Here is a 21,225-nt window from a genome sequence, read left to right on the forward strand (position 1 = left end):
TGTCAGCTGTGGTTTTGGAGGGGCTCAGTGAGCCCACCGTGGGATGGAGCAGGACGGGGGAAGCCTCGATAGGATCCGGAGGATTCCCCTCTCAGGGTAAGTATCCCCCCCAGGGGCACTTTTTTATGTTAGTCTCTTTAAGCTTTTGCCTAGTTTGCTTATGCCTAAAAACTGCCGTGATAGTCACTCTTGTACCTATTTTTTTTTATTTTATTCATAGAGGGGCCTTTTTGTTTGCTGGGCTTGAAAATGTCGGAGGAAATGGACGTGGACCTGTTCGTTGAAGATTTTCCAGCAGAACCCTTGCCTCGGCTGTCTGATGAAGCGATCTTTGCCTGGCTGCCGCCGCCGCCACCACCGCCGTCTCTTCCCTTTCCTGCTGTGAATTTTGCTGACCTAATAAGAGGGCGAGTCTCTGAACAGCAGCCGAATGATGAGGTGGTCATTCTGGATTCCGATAACAGTCCTCCTCCTCCCCCTCCTCCTCCCCCTCCCCCCGGTGACCCCTCGCCCGGCAACCCATCAGCCAGCAGTTCACACACCTTGCATACCACAAATGCGCTTCATATGCTCCAGGGGGCGCTGGAGCACCTGCGTCAGGCTGCGGAGCTGCGCTCCACTGCATATGAGGTGCAGTCTCGGAGGAGGAGGACCGCCAGGAGACTCAGAGGGGTTTTCCAACGTCCGTTCAGTAATAGGTAAGAATCCGCAGTGCATTCTATGGCTGTTTCCTGTGACTGGTCTCTCCACTCCCCAAATAGTGAACATAGATAAATGCTGTATAAAGAGAAGTACTGCCATGCATGTTTTTACAACTGAGATTTTGTAGTTCTGACCTTTCCACTTACGGGCTTCTGCCCCATTAATTGGGACTGATTCCACTCGCTCCTCCCCTTTTCTAGCGGGTTGACCACTCCCCAATAAGAAAGTGGGTGTGGCAGTCTCATTGCCTCCCTATAGACCAGGGGTGTCAAACTCAAATACAAAGGGGTCCAAAATTGTACACTTGGACCAAGTCGCGGGCCAACCTCAATATCTACTGGTCACTTTCCTCCCTTATAAGGTTCCCTGGTGTCCAATGGCCCCCTCTTCCAACCCCTATACAATTCCCTCATGTCTAGTAGTCCTCCTCCCCTATACAGTTTCCTGGTGTCTAATGGTCCTCTTTCCCCTAAACAGTTCCCTAGTGGTTAGGGCTTTCCCCCTACCTCCCCCATATAGCTTCCCTGGTGGTCTAGAGTGGGCCAAACATAATTCAAAGTGGGAAACCAATTGAGGGCCGGATTTAATGGATTTGAGGGCCACGAGCCGGAGATTGACATGTATGCTGTAGACCAAACTGGTGAAAGGAGTTTACGGTTGTTTTTTTTTTTGGTTTGTTTTTTGTTTTTTTGCTAATCAATATTGGGAAATTGTGTTTTTAGTTTTTTCCTAATGCGAGATGTCACAGTGGTATTCTAAGGGGAAAGGGTATTTTAAGGGGGTGTGTGTGGCGCACACCCAATAGGTGCAGCATGGGCTGGAGGGAGTGTGGCTAATAGGCCTGAACAATTTTAGGAAAAAATTGAATTGAGCGATTTGGGTCTGAAATTGCGATTTCGATTCTATTCACGATTTCCTTCAAATCAAGCTTTGTTCCCCCTCTGTCCCCCTGTGTCTTTGTGCCCCCTTTGCCTCTTTATGCCTCCTCTGGGTCTCTCTCTTGTCCCCTTTGTGTCTCCGTGCCCGCTCTGTCTCTCTCTGTGCCTCCTCTGTGCCCACTCTGTGTCTCTCTGTGCCTCCTCTGTCCTCCAAGCTGCATCAGTTCTGGGCATAGCTTCAAGCACAAGTCCAGAGATGCCCGTCTATCCACTTCGCCTCCTGCCGGTTCTAATGCACGGAATACTTCCTGTATGTCATGTGACAGAGTAACCCAGAGTTTTGCCAAGCACCAGAGCCGGCAGATGATGATAGAGGACGGAGAGCCTTGGACTCGAGCGGAAGGTATGTCCAACGCTGCGGGCCGCACGCGCCGGGACTTTGGGGAGGTTTGAAGCCATTTCTTCAAATTCCCCATGTGGAAATGACGTGATCGCGATAATTGTCACTTTGACGATTCCGAAATTGTGATGTTGGTGATCACGATTTCGGTTTAAATTCGATTTATCTTTCAGCCCTAGTGGCTAAGCTTATGGACAAGTCTAGCCAAATGCATATAGCCTTGTGACTGGTGGAGCTCTTCCCTGTTGCAATGTAGTAGTATAGCCTTGCCACCAGTTTACTTTAGAGAACCTAAGGGGAAAAGGATTTATACTTACCCAGCTCCTTTGGCATTTGTCTGCACCCCTCCATTCTCCAGCTGTCCACCCTGGTAAAGTCCCAGACTGAGCCAGTGGGGGCTACTGCACATCCGCAGCCCTGGCAGCACTCCCAAGGGCGGGAACGTTCACTGGTTGCCCAATTACAAGTCTTAACTGCACAGGTACAGAACGCTTCCGGCCACAGGAGCATGTCCAAGCACACGTGTGGCCAGGGCCGTGCATGCCCAGGAGTCCCTGACTACCTGGGGTTAAGGCTGGAGAATGGAGAGGACGGACACAGAGTGTGTAATGATGGTGATGTGTAGGAGAACTGCGGAGAAGCATGTGATCAGCACATGCTTGTCCCACATGTGGTTTCCACACCTTGCATTATGGCAGAGGGCGGCTGGGATTTGGTGGCGTGCAGAGGGCGGGTGGGATTTGGCGGAGGGCGGGTGGGATTTGGCGGAGGGCGGGTGGGATTTGGCGCCGTGCGGAGGGCGGGTGGGATTTGGCGCCGTGCAAAGGGGGCCTGGCATTTGGCGCCGTGCGGCTGGCATTTGGCGGAGGGCGGCTGGCATTTGGCGGAGGGCGGCTGGCATTTGGCGCCGTGCGGAGGGCGCCTGGCATTTGGCGGAGGGCGGCTGGCATTTGGCGGAGGGCGGCTGGGATTTGGCGCCGTGCGGCTGGGATTTGGCGCCGTGCGGCTGGGACTTGGCTCCGTGCGGAGGGCGGCTGGGACTTGGCTCCGTGCTGGGGGGGGCGGTTGGGATTGCAATCTGAAGTAAACTGAAAACCTTTCATACATGTATTGCATATATTCTTTGATTTATCCATCGCTTACATAATTGTTTTTCCACTATGTGTCCTCAGTTCTCGTCTAGGGCTCCTGAGCTTCCTCCGAGCGAGGCAGACCCGGGGCATGGCAGCGATGGGGGAGGGAAGCAGCGGTGTGGACGCAGACACTTTGACACCCTCAGAGGACTCTGATGAATACAGCTCTGATGACACCGTGCTGCTGAGCCCAGAAGACCGTGCACTGGGCCGAATTCCCTCCCATGCGAGAGAAGAAGAGGATGACGAGGATGAAGACGATGATACCGGGAGTGAAGATGGTCCATCTCTTCAGCCTTCCGAGTCAGGTAGATCTGATTTGCTCATCCCCTCCCGGTACACGAATCACATCAATCTTCCACAGAGCAGAGGTGGCCAGTTTATTTTCTGGGAAAATTCCCTGGAAAGCATGTGCTGGATTGGAACAGGTGACTCATTTTTAATTGGCTGATTGGACAAGATCACGTCTCTCTTCTTCCTGTTTTGGCTAATCTAGGAGGAAGAAGTGAGTGATGTGATCTTAACAGGCCAGGGCTAGTATGGTTGCGGTGAGCCAGTGATGAAGCCCATAGGAAAATTCTGCTGACGTGATTGGGTGGACTGCGCCCTCTCTAACTCCTAGGTTTCAGATAGGTTGTAGTAAGAATACGCCCACACTATTCAGCCAATTGGAATGCTTTAAAGAGAAATCATAACCAATAATCGAAACTTCATCCCAATCAGTAGCGGATGCCCTCTTTTACATGAGAAATCTTTACCTTTTCACAAACTGATCATCAGGGGGCTCTGTATGGCTGATATTGTGGTGAAACCCCTCCCACAGTGTGATGTCAGCGCCTCACAGCACTGAGGTCCTGACATCACACTGTGGGAGCCTTGTTGCATTGTGGGAAATAACAGCTGTTTCCAACTGCCAAAAATGCATCATCCCTTTCCACAGACCTCACCTGCCAGCAGTAAAAATGTCTCCATGGGGTAAATGTCAGGGTGTTAATCGGGGAGAGGAAAAATTTTACAACCGGCAAACACTGACTAAATCCTTTATACATAATTATTGTAAAAATGAAGCACTTTTTTTAAAAAAAATTTTTCACTGGAGTTCCTCTTTAAGTTGTATGTGTTGCTGAGAGTAGAGAACTGTCCCTATGGAATTTCTCACATACTAGCTCCACAAGCCATTTAGAGACTCTAGTCCTTCACATGCTTTGCGGTGAATGTTCCTCAAGGTAAAGTTGGTTGATCATCGCTAGCACTACTAAGATTACATTCAGATGATTGGGGAACCAGGTTTTACGCCTTTACTGTTAAAGAGAATCTGAGGTGGGTTCTAAGAATCCTATTAGCACACAGAGGCTGGTTCTGCAAATAATGCCCAGCCTCTGTTACTATACTGTTTCCCCCCCCCCAGGCCCCCTCTGCGCTCTGCTGTCCCCCATAAATCACACAGCCGTGCTAGCGACACACAGCGTATCGCTAGCCGGCTGTTTACATGCAGACTGTCACTCTCTGCCGCTCCCACGCCTCCTCTGTCACCGCTCCCCGCCTGCGTCTCTTCCCTCCAATCAGCTTACAGAGGCGGGGAGGGACGCAGGCAGGGAGTGACGATATGGAGGAGGCGAGGGGAGCGTCGAAGAGTGACAGTTAAAGCGGACCCAAACCAAACATTTTTTTTAATTAAAAATATTTAGTTGCACCACTCTGACACAAACAAAGATAAATAAACACTCCTTCAAACCTATGAGCATTTCAGTGCCTGCTTTTCACCCTTCTCTTTTCATAACTAGGGTTATACAGGTGGCAGCCATTAGCAATTACTCCATTGCCGGACACCATCTACTCCACCAGTCTGCCGGATTCTGTCCCTGCAATATGAAAGGAAGGGAGGGCTTCCTCCAATAAATGTAAAATATTTTATATTTGTCATTATGCAGCTGAAAAAAGGCTGCTATTTATTATTATAATTTAGAAAATAGATTTTATTTCTGAAATCTTGTATTTTTAGTTTGGGTCCACTTTAACATGGAAACAGCCTGCTAGCGACACACTGCGTTTTGCTTGCATGGACGGCGGTTTGATTTATGGGGGACAGTGGGGTGGGGGGGGACACAGTACAGACACAGAGGCTGGTGATAGTATACAGACCCAGCCTCTGTGTACTAATGGGATTCTTAAAACCCACCTCGGGTTCTCTTTAAAGTGGCCCTGAACTCTTGCACAGGACAGAAGAAAAACCGAGAGAAATGCACCCTGTATGTATTTTGAGAGTTTAGCCTGTCTAATTCCTCATCTGTGACTAATCACCGCTGTAATTTCATCTCTCAGCTATGTCTGCTCAGGAATCTCCTCTGCCACAGCACAGCAGCTAATTTGTAAACACAGGATGTTAACCAGGGCTCTGGAGTCGGAGTCGAGGAGTCAGAGCAATTTTGGGTACCTGGAGTCAGTCGGAGTCGGTGTTTCATAAACTGATGAGTCTTAGTCATAAGATTTTTGTGCTGATTCCACAGCCCTGATGTTAACCTTATGTCTGCTTCCATGAAAGCAGGAAGTAGACGCTCTGCAGATTGCATTTGTATCAGCTGTAACAAATGTTTTTCTTTAAAGGTTTTTATACTGTTATCTTTTAGAGCAGAGTGAAAGTTCTGAGTTCAGGTCCAATTTAAAGTGACACCATAGAGAGGCGTATGGAGACTGTCATAGTTAGTTTGGTGTAAAGCCCAATCTACATGATACGATTCTTTGTACGATTCGATTACGATTCTATTTATGATCTGATTAAATCCAACATGTCTGATCGGGATTCGATTCAATTCGATTTGCCATTGCAAAATAATGACAAATTAAATCGAATCGAATCTAATCCCGATTGGACATGTTGGATTTAATCGGATCGTAAATTTTTTATCGTATCGTGTAGATTAGGCTTATGGAGTTCCAGCTGCCTGGCTGTTATCTTTCTGGTATCAGTAGTGTCTTTAAAGGGAACCTTAACTGAACGGGGGGTAAAGAGTTTCAATTACCTGGGGCTATTACCAGCCCCCTGCAGCAGTCCTGTGCCCTCGGATGCCGCTCTGGAATCCTCCGGTCCCCCGCTGTCACTTAGTTTCGTTTTTGACGACTCACCAGTCGTCCGGCCGCATGCGTATTATTGGACGCATTCCCTACTGCAGTTAGCGCTGTTGTGGACCGCAATGCATACAAAAATATGCGTGCGGAATGCTGCAACGCGTATTTTTGTACGCATTGCGGTCCGCAACAGCGCTAATTGCAGTAGGGAATGCGTCCAATAATACGCATGGCGGCCGGCCGACTGGTGAGTCGTCAAAAACGAAACTAAGTGACAGCGGGGGACCGGAGGATTCCAGAGCGGCTCCGAGGGCACAGGACTGCTGCAGGGGGCTGGTAATAGCCCCAGGTAAGTGAAACTATTTATTTACCCCCAGTTCAGTTAAGGTTCCCTTTAATGACACAGCTGAAACAAGCATGCAGCTAATGCAGTCAGTCTGAGCTACTCTCTGGTTCCTGGACATAATGCTGCATACACACTTGAGATAAAAGTCTCTAGAAAAGGCAAGATCACAGACCAATTTTACCCCATTCCATGTAGTATGAGAGCCATACTCTACTCAGTCTATTCTATGGAGCTGCACTCCCCATCAGATAAAATCTTTGCAAGATGCTGCACACAAAGATGCCCGTACACATTTAAAAGATCATTATCTGCAAAAGATCTCTTCCTGCAATAGATCCATTCCTTCAAAATGCATTCATAGTCTATGAGATCTGCACATCATCATACACACCTTGTTTAGCAGGCAATAATCTGCAGATCAGATCCACCAGGATGGATTTTCAGATCTGCAGATGATTGCCAGATATGCAGATGAAGTATGTTAAACAAGGTGTGTATGAGGATCTGCAGATCTCATAGACTATGAATGCATTTTGCAGGAATGGATCTATTGCAGGAACAGATCTTTTGCAGATACTGATCTTTTGTGTCTGTACAGCATCTTTGTGTGCAGCATTTTGCAAAGATTTTATCTGATGAGGAGTTCAGCTCCATAGAATAGACTGAGTAGAGTATGGCTCTCATACTACATGGAAGGGGGTAAAATTGGTCTGTGATCTTGCCTTTTCCAGAGACTTTTATCTCAAGTGTGTATGCAGCATAAAGGTGCCCATACACTCGTCAGATTGGCAGCAGACAGATAAGAAATGCATCTGATGATCTATCTGATGCGTTTTTAGAACATTTTTTACCAGGATAGAATTCCAATAGATTTCAGTTTGAAATCTGTTGAAATTCGATCTGATGGCATTTTTTTGCCATCAGATTTCCATTAAGGCCAATGCAAACTGATAAGCAATCTCATCAGATCGACCTAAATTTTCCACCCTGCTAGTTCGATGGAAATCCATCGAAATCGATCGAAATCGGCCGTCGATCGGTCGATTGGCCAACCGATTTGCGATCGATCGATCGATCGATCGATCGCGATCGATCGGTCGGCCAGAAAATCGGCTGAGTGTATGGGCTGCTTAAGTCTCCCATCCATATTGGCTACACTACAGGTTCCTGGATGTGAGATTATGTCCAGCGCTAAAAGCTGCGTCAACATGTGCCCCATTGCTTGTGCAACATTAACAAATGGTGTTTTTTTTTAATGTGTGAAGTTTTAACCACTGCCAAACTAATGAACCTCTTGTGTCACCTATACTTGAACTTAAAGTGTGCCTGAGATTGGGCCACAGGATTAACCTATATATACCTGGGGCTTCCTCCAGCCCCCTTTGCCTGATTGCTCCCTCGCCGTCCTCTTCTGACATCCCATTCACCCACTATTGGCCCTGGAAAATCTGTCAGTTGGTGTGCTCCCGTTTCTCGCTCCTGTTCCCAGAAACGTTCTGCGCAGTAGTACTGCACAGGCGCGCGGAGCCTCTCACAGTGACATGACTGTGGCGGGAGCGCGTGCGGCTGGGCTGCGCATGTGCAGTGAGCCCCGGACCGGAGGACTTTGCAGGGCCAATTCCAGGCTAACTGGAAGACAGAAGAGGATGGCGTGGGAGCGATCAGGCAGAGGGGGGCTGGAGGAAGCCCCAGGTATGTATAATTTATTCCTGTCTCCCCATCTCAGGGTCACTTAAGATTTAAGGACTCATGTAATGGCTGCCACCCATAGCAATCAGATGTGATCACTATGGCAACAGCTCAGGGACCCAACGCTGTATACATGCCTCAAAATACCTAGGAATGCATCTATACAGCACTGGGGTCCCCAAACTGTGCTCCAGCGATCGCATGCAGTTGCTACAGATGTACAGGCTGGTGATAATGGTATGCTACATGCCCAACTAGTGATAAAATATGGCATGTATGGTATCGTTTTAACAGGGACCAGCCAAATGTATTTTGAGGTGTTTTAAAACGGTTGCTCTTTTCATGTACGGGTTAGGAAAGGGGGAACATGAAAAAAGAGCAATTTTTGCGTTTACGCCTACATTTCCTTCGTATATTGCCTGTGAAGAAGCCTAGGCTAGAAGACGACTCCCAACACCCTGAAACTGAGCTGCAGCATGGTGGCCAATACAATACAGTTGACATCTTCTTTCAGCTATTTTTAGTTTCTTTACCTTTCCTTCCACTTATTCAAGACCAAGTGGAAGGTGTTTATCTCTGTGAACAGAGGAGTGGGAGCAGAGCACTTAAAGAGGAACTTCAGCCTAAACAAACATACTGTCATTAAGTTACATTAGTTATGTTCATTAAAATGGGTAATCTAATCTCTTACCCACCCTGTTTTAAAAGAACAGGCAAATGTTTGTGATTTCATGGGGGCAGCCATCTTTTTGGTTGAAAGGAGGTGACGGAGAATAAGACACAGTTCCAACTGTCCTATGTCCTGACCACCCCTCCCAGTTGCTAGGCAATGAGAACATCAGACATCCCATCATGCTTTGCACAGCATCAGGGGAAAAATGCCTGGGCAGTTTTCTTTGATGGGGCGGAGCTTAGCTTCTGTGCAGCTAAAAATAAGGCTTGGGTAAGAAAAACAAAGTTCTGATGCTGTGAAACTGTTAATGAAACACCAAGCCTTTTCAGTGCTGTGGAGTAGACTTTTAGTCTGGAGGTTCACTTTAAGGTAAATATCGCTGGCCAATGGGCTCTATTTGGCAACCCAGGAAGGGGTCGTATATGCCTGATGTACAATATAGAGCTGGGTGATGCACTCACCTGCTCGGCTGTTTAACTGGAGTCTTCTCCATCCAAGGGGGACGCCAGCACTGGTTTGCTTATCCATTGACTGGGTGATGCACTCACCTGCTCGGCTGTTTAACTGCTACTAAGGAGTCTTCTCCATCCAAGGGGGACGCCAGCACTGGTTTGCTTATCCATTGACTGTGTGGTGCGCTCAAGAGCCTTATGCGCTATCATGACTTTATACAGGTTGCCTATCAAGTGCATAGTAGGGCAAGATTGTACCATCTCAAGGAGAGACAGTGAGACTATGTATTGTTACCAAATTGGCTATGGAGAGTGCGTGACAGTTGAAGATGTGTGTGGCCATGTCTAGCTATGCCCCAGTAAGGCCGCAAAAGACAAGTTTTCCCTGGTCCGCATTGGTGAATCCTTGTCAGTGCTAAAACCATACGCTGTACATTGCATCAAAATGACAACCTGTGAAGCTCTAGTGCGCTCCATATCTCTATCCTGATCTGGGGCTGGGCAGACCAGGTAGCCACCAAAACTGCCACTCTCTGCTGTTCCCATGGGCCATACTGGCCCACTTTCACTCTTGTTGACCTCTTGGTCACCACGCTGGAAGGAGAGAGATCTCTCTCCCAGCAGCGTGCAGGAAGGCGGGGGAGCAGCAGGGGGCGCTGCCAGGGAGAGAGCTGCCCAATGACTGCTCTGGAAAGCCTGCAGGAACGCCCCTAGTGGGTGTTTTGAGCATGGAATCCCTCTCCTCCTATTTAGCCTCCGAGATAGCGACAAATATTGTCACTAATTTTTTGGGGGAGAGCGACGGTGGGGGGCATATAGTGCGGGGGGGGGGGGGGGGGCAGAGAGCGGCAGTGTGGGGGGGGGGGGCAGAGGCATGTCATGAGGCAGACAATATGCCTTTGTGTCCCCTCTGCCCCCCATGGAACTGCCTTGGGTTCTCTTTGAGAGAGTTAGAAATGGTGGGAACACAAACTATTGAGACTTCAGGCAGAATTTTGACATTCATCACTTAGGGGTTACTCCACTTGGATCTCAGCGGTTTAGACATTAATGGCTGTGTTGTTATTTTGATGGGACAGGAAACTTGGGCTCCGTTCACACTGGGGTGCTTTTTGCTTTCAATCGGCAAAGCGCTGCTGCATGAGTAATCCTGTGAGATCATTTTCACTGCATCGATTGCGGTGCGTTTGCGATTATCCCTGTTTCCTAATACGCTGCGTACAGCATTTTCCCCGCGATTGAGTCGTGATTCTCTTTCACTAGAATGAGACTTACAAGATGCAATTGCCAAAGAAGTAAATGCGATTTTCGTTTACAAGTGTGAACAGGGCCTTATACATGCAAGCTGCACGCTGATGACTTTATATTGTTTTGTGTCCATAGCTATAGTGCTGTCCCATGAAAAGATAATAAAATATTTACAAAAATGTGAGTGGTGTACTTGCTCTTATTATACAGTAACCAAGCAGCTCGGGGTGACCCAGAACCACAAGGAAGGTATAGGGGGACTTAGAGACCAAAAAACCCTCCAACTAAGAAGCAGTGCTGAGTGTAGTTTGCTTTCTTAACCTCTTGAGGACTGCAGGGCTAAACCCCCCCTAGTGACCAGGCCAGTTTGAGTAAAATTGACCACTGCAGCTTTAAGGCCTCGCTGCAGGGCCGCACAACACTGCACACAAGTGATTCCCCCCCCCCCCTTTCTCCCCACCAACAGAGCTCCCTGTTGGTGGGGTCTGATCGCTCCCCCCATGTTTATTTTTTTTTTCAATAAATATTTTCGTTTGTGTTTTTTTTTTTTTTTAAACAGGCTGTTTCTTTAAACCCCATCCCTCCCTCCCTCCCTCCCCACAGCCAGCCAATTACGGCGATCGCCTGTCATAGGCTTCTGCCTATGAAAGCCGATCGCTCTCTTGTCCCCCAGGGGGACAGCCGTGTCACATGGCTGTCCCCAGTACAGCGCTGCTGCTGATCGCAGCGCTGCACAGGCTAAATAGACGGCGATCACGCCGTCTAACAGTCTCCCGAGCGGCGACAGCCGCTCGGAGACTGAAGGCGGGGCGGAACTCCGCCCCCCAAGCAGGAGATGCGCGCGCAGCCTGCGCGTGATCTTCTGCAAAACAGAGCCCCAGGACTTTACGCCAATCGGCGTTAGGCGGTCCTGGGGCTGCCACCGCGGCCACGCCCATTGGCGTGACGCGGGCGGCAAGAGGTTAAAGGGGCACTTTAACGAAAATTGGATTTCTGGTATAACCCTCTTAGCATGTACCTAAATTAGGAGCATAAAAAACCAAGCCGCTTTTGCTTTTTTAAATGCTTGAAAAGGTAATACAGAGCTCATGCAGAGATCCTGCCCCCTCCCCCCCCCCTTCCTCTGCTGACTGGGGCTGCTCCATAGCAGCTCTCTCTCTCTGCTGAAGCTGACGCTGGAATGCTGAAGATGTTAGATAAACAAATAAGCAAGGTAAATGACTTTACAGTCCTGTTTACACTCACTTGGCTACTTCTGTTTGCAGTGCTATGAACTTCCTCAGCACACAGCCTGCACATTCCATACCCCAGAGAGAGGAGAAATCGGCTGTTAACCTAAGCCTGACTTAGCATAGGGGGATGACACGTCGCTTAGCTCCAAGATGCGTAGGGAAGGATATCAGCATCTGCTCTGTATAACCTGTCAAGGACACATTTAAAAAAAAATAAACTGGTATCTGAAGCTCCTAATGTTAGGTACATGATAACAGGGTTCTGGCAGGCACCTAATTTTCACCATAGCACCCCTTTAAAACAGAAGGAATAAACGATAATTCAACTTAGCATGAGCATCTGTAGTTACCCACAATGCACCGCTACTGAATATGCAAATTATCTATTTATGCCCCAGAAGCCAAGCTTGCATGGTTCCTTGTGCTTTTGGGTCACCCTGAGCTGCTTGGTTACTGTGTTGTGCTGGTGCAAGCCCTATCCTATATCAATCCCTGCCATGCACTGAAGATGATCAAAGGTCTGAAACAGGCTGTCTGCGTGTGGGGTTGGTATGGCTCTGTAAAATTTAAAGCTATAGGCTTTCTCTTATGAGATACTGTAAATGTGTAATAGTAATGGGTTTTTGTGCTCATTTCACAGCTCCAGAGGATCTTCGCAGGAACCTAGTAGAAGCTGAAACGGAAGCTTCCGGAAGACTGGAGCCAGTGGCTGCCCCTGAGGGATCTGCGTCTGCCCCTGATGTCGCAGGATCTGCCTCTGAAGGCTCTGCGTCTGTCCGCGGTGGCACGGCTCCAGCACCTGAAGGCTCCGCTCCTGTTCCAGATAGCTGCGCAGCATCATGTACTCAACTACCGGCTGTGAAGGCAAAACAGGTAACTGAAAATCTCCACCTCGAGACACTAAACGTGGACTATGGAAGTGCGCGGTGACGGAGATTAAAATGTACAATCACGTGGAAGGTGGTTAAAATTCCATGTAGAGGGGGTTAGGGCTGCTTAAAGAAGATCCGAGATGAAAAACTAACTAGAACAAGTAACTTGCTTATATATCTTATCTAAAGTTTAGATAGTTTACACAGCAAATCTAGCTGCAAACAGCTTTAATAGAATATGATTATTTCTTCCTGTGATACAATGACAGCAGCCGTGTTGTTTGTAAACATTACACAGAGGCAAGCTTATCTGTATCTTGATCACTTAGGGCTGGTGCACACCGAGCGGCTTTTTCAGCGTTTCTGCAGCCGTTTGCGGCTGCGGATCCGCTTGGTCAATGTATCTCAATGGGGTGGTTCACACCAGAGCGGGAGGCGTTTTGCAGAAACGAATCCTCCCGGGGTGAGGCATTTTTTGGATTGCGGATGCGTTTCTGCCTCAATGTTAAGTATAGGAAAAAGGCAAACCGCTCTGAATAACGCCTGTTCAGAGCGGTTTGCCAGGCTGTTTTGTTACAGAAGCTGTTCAGTAACAGCTTTACTGTAACAATATATGAAATCTTCTACACCAAAACCGCAAAACGCTAGCTGAAACGCTACAGAAAAAGAAAAAGCGTTTCATAATTTGCTAGCATTTTGCGGATCTGCTAGCGGGTTTCGGTGTGCACCAGGCCTAAACCTGTGAAAAAAACCTAATTTTGGCTTGAGGAATGCCCTATAAACAATAAGAAATGAACACAATTATGCAATGAGTAAAAGTTAATCTCGGATGCACTTTAACCCCTTCGCGTTCTGATTCTTTCCGGATTTTAGGGTGGAAAAGCATGCAATTTTTGCATGCTTTTTAGATCCTAAAACCTGGAAAAAATCCTGCTGCTAGGAAGTTCTGCAGCAGCCCTGCACTCACTCACCTCCCTGGGATCCAGCGCTGCAGTTTTCTCCCTGTCCTCCAGGTGGTGCTGTAACACTTTAGTGATATTGCTGGCTGTTGTCATGATGACCGACGGCGATCTCACCAAGGGAAAGCAGAGCCTCTGAGGAGAGGAAGTAGAATGGTGGCCGACGTCGGGATCCCCCGGGAGGTGATTTAAAACGATTGCTGTGCACATTGTTCTGCACAGACCTCCCGGCGGCTACCACAAATTAAAGGGACACTTAAGTCAAACAAAAAAAAAGAGTTTTACTCACCTAGAGCTTCCAATAGTCCCCCGCAGCTGTCCGGTGCCCTCGCCGTCTCCCTCCGATCCTCCTGGCCCCGCCGGCAGCCACTTCCTGTTTCGGTGACAGGAGCTGACAGGCTGGGGACGCGAGTGATTCTTCGCGTTCCCAGACACATTAGCACCCTCTATGCTGCTATATGGTATATGATATATGCTATAGTAGTATAGATGGCGCTATTGTGGCCAGAAACCAGAAGAATAACTCGCGTCCCCAGCCTGTCAGCTCCTGTCACCGAAACAGGAAGTGGCTGCCGGCGTGGCCAGGAGGATCGGAGGGAGACGGCGAGGGCACCGGACAGCTGCAGGGGGCTATTGGAAGCCCTAGGTGAGTAAAACTCATTTTTTTTGTTTGACTTAAGTGTCCCTTTAAGCTCGGATACCGCTCCTAGCATGTTTTTTCACCTCGAGCTGAACTCGTGATTACAGCTAAGGAGGTTAAAGCAAATCTGTCCACAAAAGAAAGGCGAGCATCTGGCACTGCAGATACTTGTATTCATAAACGTGCAGTTGTATAGTGTGTAAACGTGTTGATAAGCACAGACCTGGTGAATGAAGAGGCGGTGGGTGCAGGGCATTAGTTTGCCTGTCGGCCGATTTTTCCACAAGTGCTTCCTCGGAGGCAAGGAAGCGCTTCATGTTTTTGATTAAGTTTCAGCAGTGCCAGGTGTTCTCCTTTCTTTTGTCCACATTGCCAACATCTCAAGAGCACGCTGACAGCTTTCTGGTGTTTGCCGTGCATGGGAACCCCACTAAACAGGTAGGGTGTTCCCTAGAGGAGGAATCCCAGGTTATAAGCATGAAACGTTTGCTTACTGACTGGTGTGGGTAGAGTAGGGCCCCCTTAACGGGTAGACCTCATCGCTGGTGAAAGGGTCTAGTACACAAAGCTAGCATCCGCTTTCTTCAACTGCATAATTTTGCCACCTAGTTTATTTTAATGCTGCTAGTGTCCCAGCTTGATGTGTGTCATGAGTGCAGAGGGTTAATGATTGTTTATTTGTAAATTTGACCACTCCCCTCAGCGCCGGATATTCCATTTAAAATCACGGTCCCTTAGCAGGATGTGCATAGCTCCTCCTTTCTTGTACATTGCTGTATCCTGTAACGCGTTGATGGCACACTATCTTCTCGGGAGCGCAGTTGTTGGAGGCTGGGAGGGGGCGTGTCTTTGAGCGTTGTTAACAGTGCAGGAGATTTGGGCGCAGCTTTCGCCACCATAGGCCATAATCGAAATTACGTCTAAAGTGAAGACAAAGTTATAGTTACTTTTAAAACACTGTAATTCGTCCGCCAGCAATAGCTGGAAGCTGAATTACATAATTTCCCACCATCCACGTGGACCTGGAGGGGGAATGACAATTAACGCCACTGGTACTTGTGCAGCAGCAGGATAAGCCGTATATCGGCTGTATCCTGCACCCAAGTCTCCCAGCGGTGTATTCAGAGGGACGCGTTTTAGGCGATTTAGGCAATGGAAGTGTTATAGCTGTCCCATTGCAGCTAATGCATCCCCTTCCGGCTTCAGGATTTGACAAGCCTTTCGACACATCACCAAATTTTAAAGGAGGATTGTGATTAACGGGAGCAGCTTAAAGTGACAATGAAGCAAAAAAAAAAAAAAAAAACTTATGATGAATTGTATGTGTAGTACAGATTAGTAGACCATTAGTAGCAAAGAAAAGTCTCATGCTATTTTCAGGTGTATAGCTTTTCATTGCATTTGCATCATTTTATTATATTTGCAATTTACAAACCACACACTACATTAAACTATGTAAGGCCTGGTGCACACCAGAGGAGTTTTTTTCTGAGCGGTTTAAGTTTTTGAAACCTCCTGCTAATGTTATCCTATGTGTCTGTGCACACTGGAGCAATGAGATTTTGTAAAAAAACAAAACCCATAGCATTACATTGGGAAGAGTTTTTGAAACCTCTAGCGTTTGGGGAGCTTTTCTGGTGAGTCTCAGCCCTAACAGAGCAGAGCTAATGACCCTTTCAGCTTCCCTGCAGTAAAAATCTCATCTGAAGCTGCCTGTCACTGTTTCTTTGAAGTAGAAGTGCCTCAGAAAATAGCACCGCGGCAGACTAAACTGGTCCGAGAGCTTACAGAAAGCTCTTTTGCATAGATAACAATTGAAGTTACAATATGAGACTCATATCTGTTCTACTAATGTTCTATTTCTTAGCTGTACTACACATACAATACATTATTATTTAGTTTTTTTCTCTTCAGATTCCCTTTAACCGGTTCAGCCTCACAGCTATTTTCACCTTAAGGACTGAAGCAATTTTCCCCTGTCAGCGCTGCTCTCATTCATTCGCTAATAGCTTTATCACTACTCATCACACATAAATTATTTAGATCTTGTTTTTTTCACCACAAATTTGGCTTTTGGAGGGTGACATTTGTTGTTAGTAACTACTAAAATGTCTTTGTATTTTAAAGAGAAAAACGAGGGAAAAAATGAAAAAATGCACTATTTCTCCAATTCCAGCCTCTATAGTTTTAAAATGAACAACGCTACTGAACATTTTACCCACACATTTTATCTGCCTATCTGTCGTGGTTATCACAAGATTTAAATTATGTCCCTAGTACATAGTATGGTGACAATATATTATTTGGAAATAAAGGTGCATTTTTTCTATGTTGTGTTTTTTGTTTTCTCATTGCACACTACCAATGATTACAAGCCTTTATTTGAAAAAAAAACAGTAATACATCCTCATGACATACATATTTAAAAAGCGGAGTCCCTAAGGTAACTATTTAAGTATTCACTTTTCAATTCTGTCACTTTTGGTGTTTTTTACAAGTGTATTAGTTTGGTGCAGAGTATGTGAAAATAACAATTGCATTGCTTTTCATTTCATTTGCTGCTAAAACAAAACCACATCACATATGCCTAATCTCTCAAAGACCTTAAATACTATTCTCTTGCTTGTCCCGGTGAAAATGATACCCTATACACATAATCAGATAGCTTCTTGGCCACGCAATACTCTGTTAACCATGAGCAGCACTAATGCATTTTTCAAGGCCATTTTTTGCAACAAAAGTAATACAGTCATTCTTTGTTCGCAAAGCCCCTGGAGTGTCAAAACATTTGAAACAGGTCACAAATGTCACCATTCTGAAAACTAGAGACCCAGGCCTACTGAGATATACATATTTTGAAACAATTGGACTTCTGCGGTTTTGCTAAAATTGAATCATAACTTGGAAAATGGTATTTTTTTTACATCTTTTTTCACTTTGGCACAAAAAAACAAACACTTAACATAGTTCTTGTCTCTCAAAGACCCCAAATACTATTCTCTTGCTTGTCCCGGTGAAAATGATACCCTATACACATAATCAGATAGCTTCTTGGCCACGCAATACTCTGTTAACCATGAGCAGCACTAATGCATTTTTCAAGGCCATTTTTTGCAACAAAAGTAATAGTCATTCTTTGTTCGCAAAGCCCCTGGAGTGTCAAAACATTTGAAACAGGTCACAAATGTCACCATTCTGAAAACTAGAGACCCAGGCCTACTGAGATATACATATTTTGAAACAATTGGACTTCTGCGGTTTTGCTAAAATTGAATCATAACTTGGAAAATGGTATTTTTTTACATCTTTTTTCACTTTGGCACAAAAAAAACAAACACTTAACATAGTTCTTGTCTCTCAAAGACCCCAAATACTATTCTCTTGCTTGTCCCGGTGAAAATGATACCCTATACACATAATCAGATAGCTTCTTGGCCACGCAATACTCTGTTAACCATGAGCAGCACTAATGCATTTTTCAAGGCCATTTTTTGCAACAAAAGTAATACAGTCATTCTTTGTTCGCAAAGCCCCTGGAGTGTCAAAACATTTGAAACAGGTCACAAATGTCACCATTCTGAAAACTAGAGACCCAGGCCTACTGAGATATACATATTTTGAAACAATTGGACTTCTGCGGTTTTGCTAAAATTGAATCATAACTTGGAAAATGGTATTTTTTTACATCTTTTTTCACTTTGGCACAAAAAAAACAAACACTTAACATAGTTCTTGTCTCTCAAAGACTCCAAATACTATTCTCTTGCTTGTCCCGGTGAAAATGATACCCTATACACATAATCAGATAGCTTCTTGGCCACGCAATACTCTGTTAACCATGAGCAGCACTAATGCATTTTTCAAGGCCATTTTTTGCAACAAAAGTAATACAGTCATTCTTTGTTCGCAAAGCCCCTGGAGTGTCAGAACATTTGAAACAGGTCACAAATGTCACCATTCTGAAAACTAGAGACCCAGGCCTACTGAGATACACATATTTTGAAACAATTGGACTTCTGTGGTTTTGCTAAAATTGAATCATAACTTGGAAAATGATATTTTTTACATATTTTTTTCACTTTGGCACTAGAAAAAAATCTGATGACTTAGGCCTCAGTCCTAAAACACACCAACATTTTTTCTACAGCTCATCACGGTTAAAATGATACAACATATGCCTTACTTAGTAACAAATGGTTGGGTGCAGCAATCAGTTATACCCAATGTGCACTATTTTTTTTGCACTAATTGTTGCAGAGCTATTGTTTGTTTGCATATTCCCAGGAGAGATTGGAATCAAACAAAGACCGCACATGACACCATCATAGAAGGCTAACAACCAGGGCTATTCATCAGTAGGTATTTTGTGAGCTACCTTCTCAAAGGAACACTGCAAAAGGAATTCTCACATTGTCCTGGTTATAACAAATCCAAAATGTGGCTAATTTGAATATATCACTTCTCTTCACAGTGATAACAAATACATTGGAACTTACCATTGGATGTCTTGCAGAATTAGAGAAAAGCCAGAGGCCATAAGTCAGGGGTCAAGCAGATCCAAGAGTCAGAAGATGGGAGCAGCAGGGTCCAAAGTTCAATTTTGAACTTTGTTTGTGTTTTCTTTTTCCTCAAAAAATTCAGTTTCCTCCAACACCCCAAAAACATAGGGGTATGCCAAATGTGAGCTCCTTTGAGGGTCTGTAAGTTACATGAATATATAGGAAAGGGGAAAATGCCAGTCAAATATGTCCAGGTAAAGAAAATAAAAACACAAAAAAAAAGAAAAAAAAACACAAAAAAAAGGAAAAAAAAGAAATTAGTAATCTGCAAGTGTGTGGTATGCCCTAAAGCACTTGATAACACACAGTGCTGGGGCTGAGGGGCAATCTGTGCAAAAATACCGTGACTCACACCGTCTCTTGTGTTTCACACACACTCTGCATCTTCTCAGGGGGGCTTTTTTCACTTCATTGGGGGGAATTAGTTCAGGGAAATGTCTCTCCCTCAGTCTAATTGAGTTCTCCAAATGGATAGGATCCTGTTGTGCAATTTGGCCAGGGGAATACATTAGGGACTTGTGGACTTGAATCTGGAAGTCAAGAAAGGTCATCTGTTGGCTTGTTGGTGTTGTGGCTGTTTTTAGATAGACCACAAATGCATTGTGCATGGTCATCTGCAACAAGAAGAATGTTATTTTTTTGTACCATGCTTTCCTTCTTCTTCTTAATAAATAAGGCGCCAAGACTTGGTCTGATAAGTCCACTGCTCCCATATTTTTATTGTAGGCGACTATGGCCTCTGGCTTTGTACGCTGTTCCGTTCTGGATGTGGCAAGAACTGTGGCCTCAGTGTGGATGGTAGATAGCATCATCACCTCCCGCTTGTCGTGGAACTTTATTGCCAGGAGCTCTTCAGATCTGAGTGCGTAAGACTCTCCTCTGCATAGTTTTTTATTTACTACCTGTGGGGGGAGGCCTTTACGGTTTGCTCTCACCGTCCCACATGCGCCAGTCTGGACTGAGAAGAGGAACTTAAACAGTGGCACACTTGTATAAAAGTTGTCCAAGTAGACGTGGTAGCCTTGGTGGAGAAGTGGATTTAATAGGTCCACCACTATTTTGCCACTGGTGCTAATGTACTCAGGGCACCCAGCTGGCTGCAGAATGGAGTCTTTGCCTTCATAGATTTTAAAAGTGAAGGTATAGCCAGTGCCACTCTCGCATGCCCTATAAATTTTCACCCCACATCTTGCCCTCTTGCTTGGTATGTACTGTTTCATGGAAAGTCTCCCATGAAACGGTACCAGGGATTCGTCCACAGCAATTTCCCGGTGTGGGGTATATACATCCATGAACACTGCACTTAGGTGGGTCAACAGGGGTCTCAACTTAAACAGTCTGTCATGGGAAGGGTTGGTATGTTCCACATCTTGAGAGTTGTCATTCAGGTGGAAAAACTTTGACAACAGCTCAAAACGCTGCCTGGGCATTATTGCTGGATAGAGGGGTGCATTGTGATAAAGGTCCCTGGACCAGTACATTTTTATCTGGGGCTTTGGGTTGATGCTCATGCTGAGCGTGAGGCCTACATAGGCCTTCATTTCGGGCACGTTGGTGGGGTGCCATTTTCTGGTGATATAGTTAGTGGGGTGGTCAGCTAAAAATTGTAGAGCAAATAAATTAGTTTGCTCTACTAAATGCTCCCACATTGCCTCTGTCATAAAAAGCTGGAAAATGTCAATTGGTGCCTGATTGACAATGGGCACTGACACACCAGCGGTGGCTGTGAAGGGTGGGATGTTGGGCGCAGCATAATTAGGGGGTTCCCAGGTGCCATTTAACATATGAAGCGGTACCTCCTGCCTGCGAGGTACCTGTGGCTGCCTACCCTGTCTGCGCCTAGCTCCCCCTGGCGCACTGCTGCTAGCAGCAGCGGGGTTGCCCACGGAGCCCTCTGCTGGGTTGCCCACGGAGCCCTCTGCTGGGTTGCCCACGGAGCCCGATGCTGGGTTGCCCACGGAGCCCGATGCTGGGTTGCCCACGGAGCCCCCTGCTGTGGACAGTCCTGATGGTCCCTCATCAGCGGACTCAGGACTTGGGTCCCTCCTCAAGCGGCGTGATGGCGGCCCTTCGGACTCTGAAGATTCAGATCCTGAACCAGAGCCGGACGGAGGGAGCCAATCACTACCTGACTCATCCTCGCTGCTGCTCTGCTGGAGGATGGCGGCTGCCTCCTCCACAGAATAGAGCCTCCTCGCCATTTAAAAAGGGATAGATAAAGATGAGAAATATAAAAAGATAGAAAGATTTTTTTTTTAAAGTGACAGTTTTTTTTTTTGTTTTTTTTTCTTTTGGGGGGGGGTGTAGAGGGGGGGGGGTGGAGACAGTAGAGAAGAGGGGGGGCGGAGGAGAGTAGAGTATAGGTAGTAACAGATA

General features: G+C 46.3%; 1 protein-coding gene across 7 annotated transcripts in view; it reads left to right on the top strand.

Moving 5' to 3' along the window:
• Nucleotides 1-21,225, top strand: part of RFWD3 (ring finger and WD repeat domain 3) — a 117,902-nt gene that overhangs the window by 43,604 nt on the left and 53,073 nt on the right. For all 7 annotated transcript variants that reach the window (XM_068261725.1, XM_068261720.1, XM_068261723.1 and 4 more), the window contains exons 3-5: nt 221-698; nt 3,153-3,421; nt 12,460-12,692. In XM_068261725.1, coding sequence (XP_068117826.1) covers nt 250-698; nt 3,153-3,421; nt 12,460-12,692 — 951 coding nt within the window. In that variant the 5' untranslated portion in view covers nt 221-249. The remainder of the gene's footprint in view (nt 1-220; nt 699-3,152; nt 3,422-12,459; nt 12,693-21,225) is intronic.

The sequence above is a fragment of the Hyperolius riggenbachi genome, chromosome 11 (genome assembly GCF_040937935.1).
Source record: "Hyperolius riggenbachi isolate aHypRig1 chromosome 11, aHypRig1.pri, whole genome shotgun sequence".
In the NCBI taxonomy this organism is placed as follows: Eukaryota; Metazoa; Chordata; class Amphibia; order Anura; family Hyperoliidae; genus Hyperolius; species Hyperolius riggenbachi.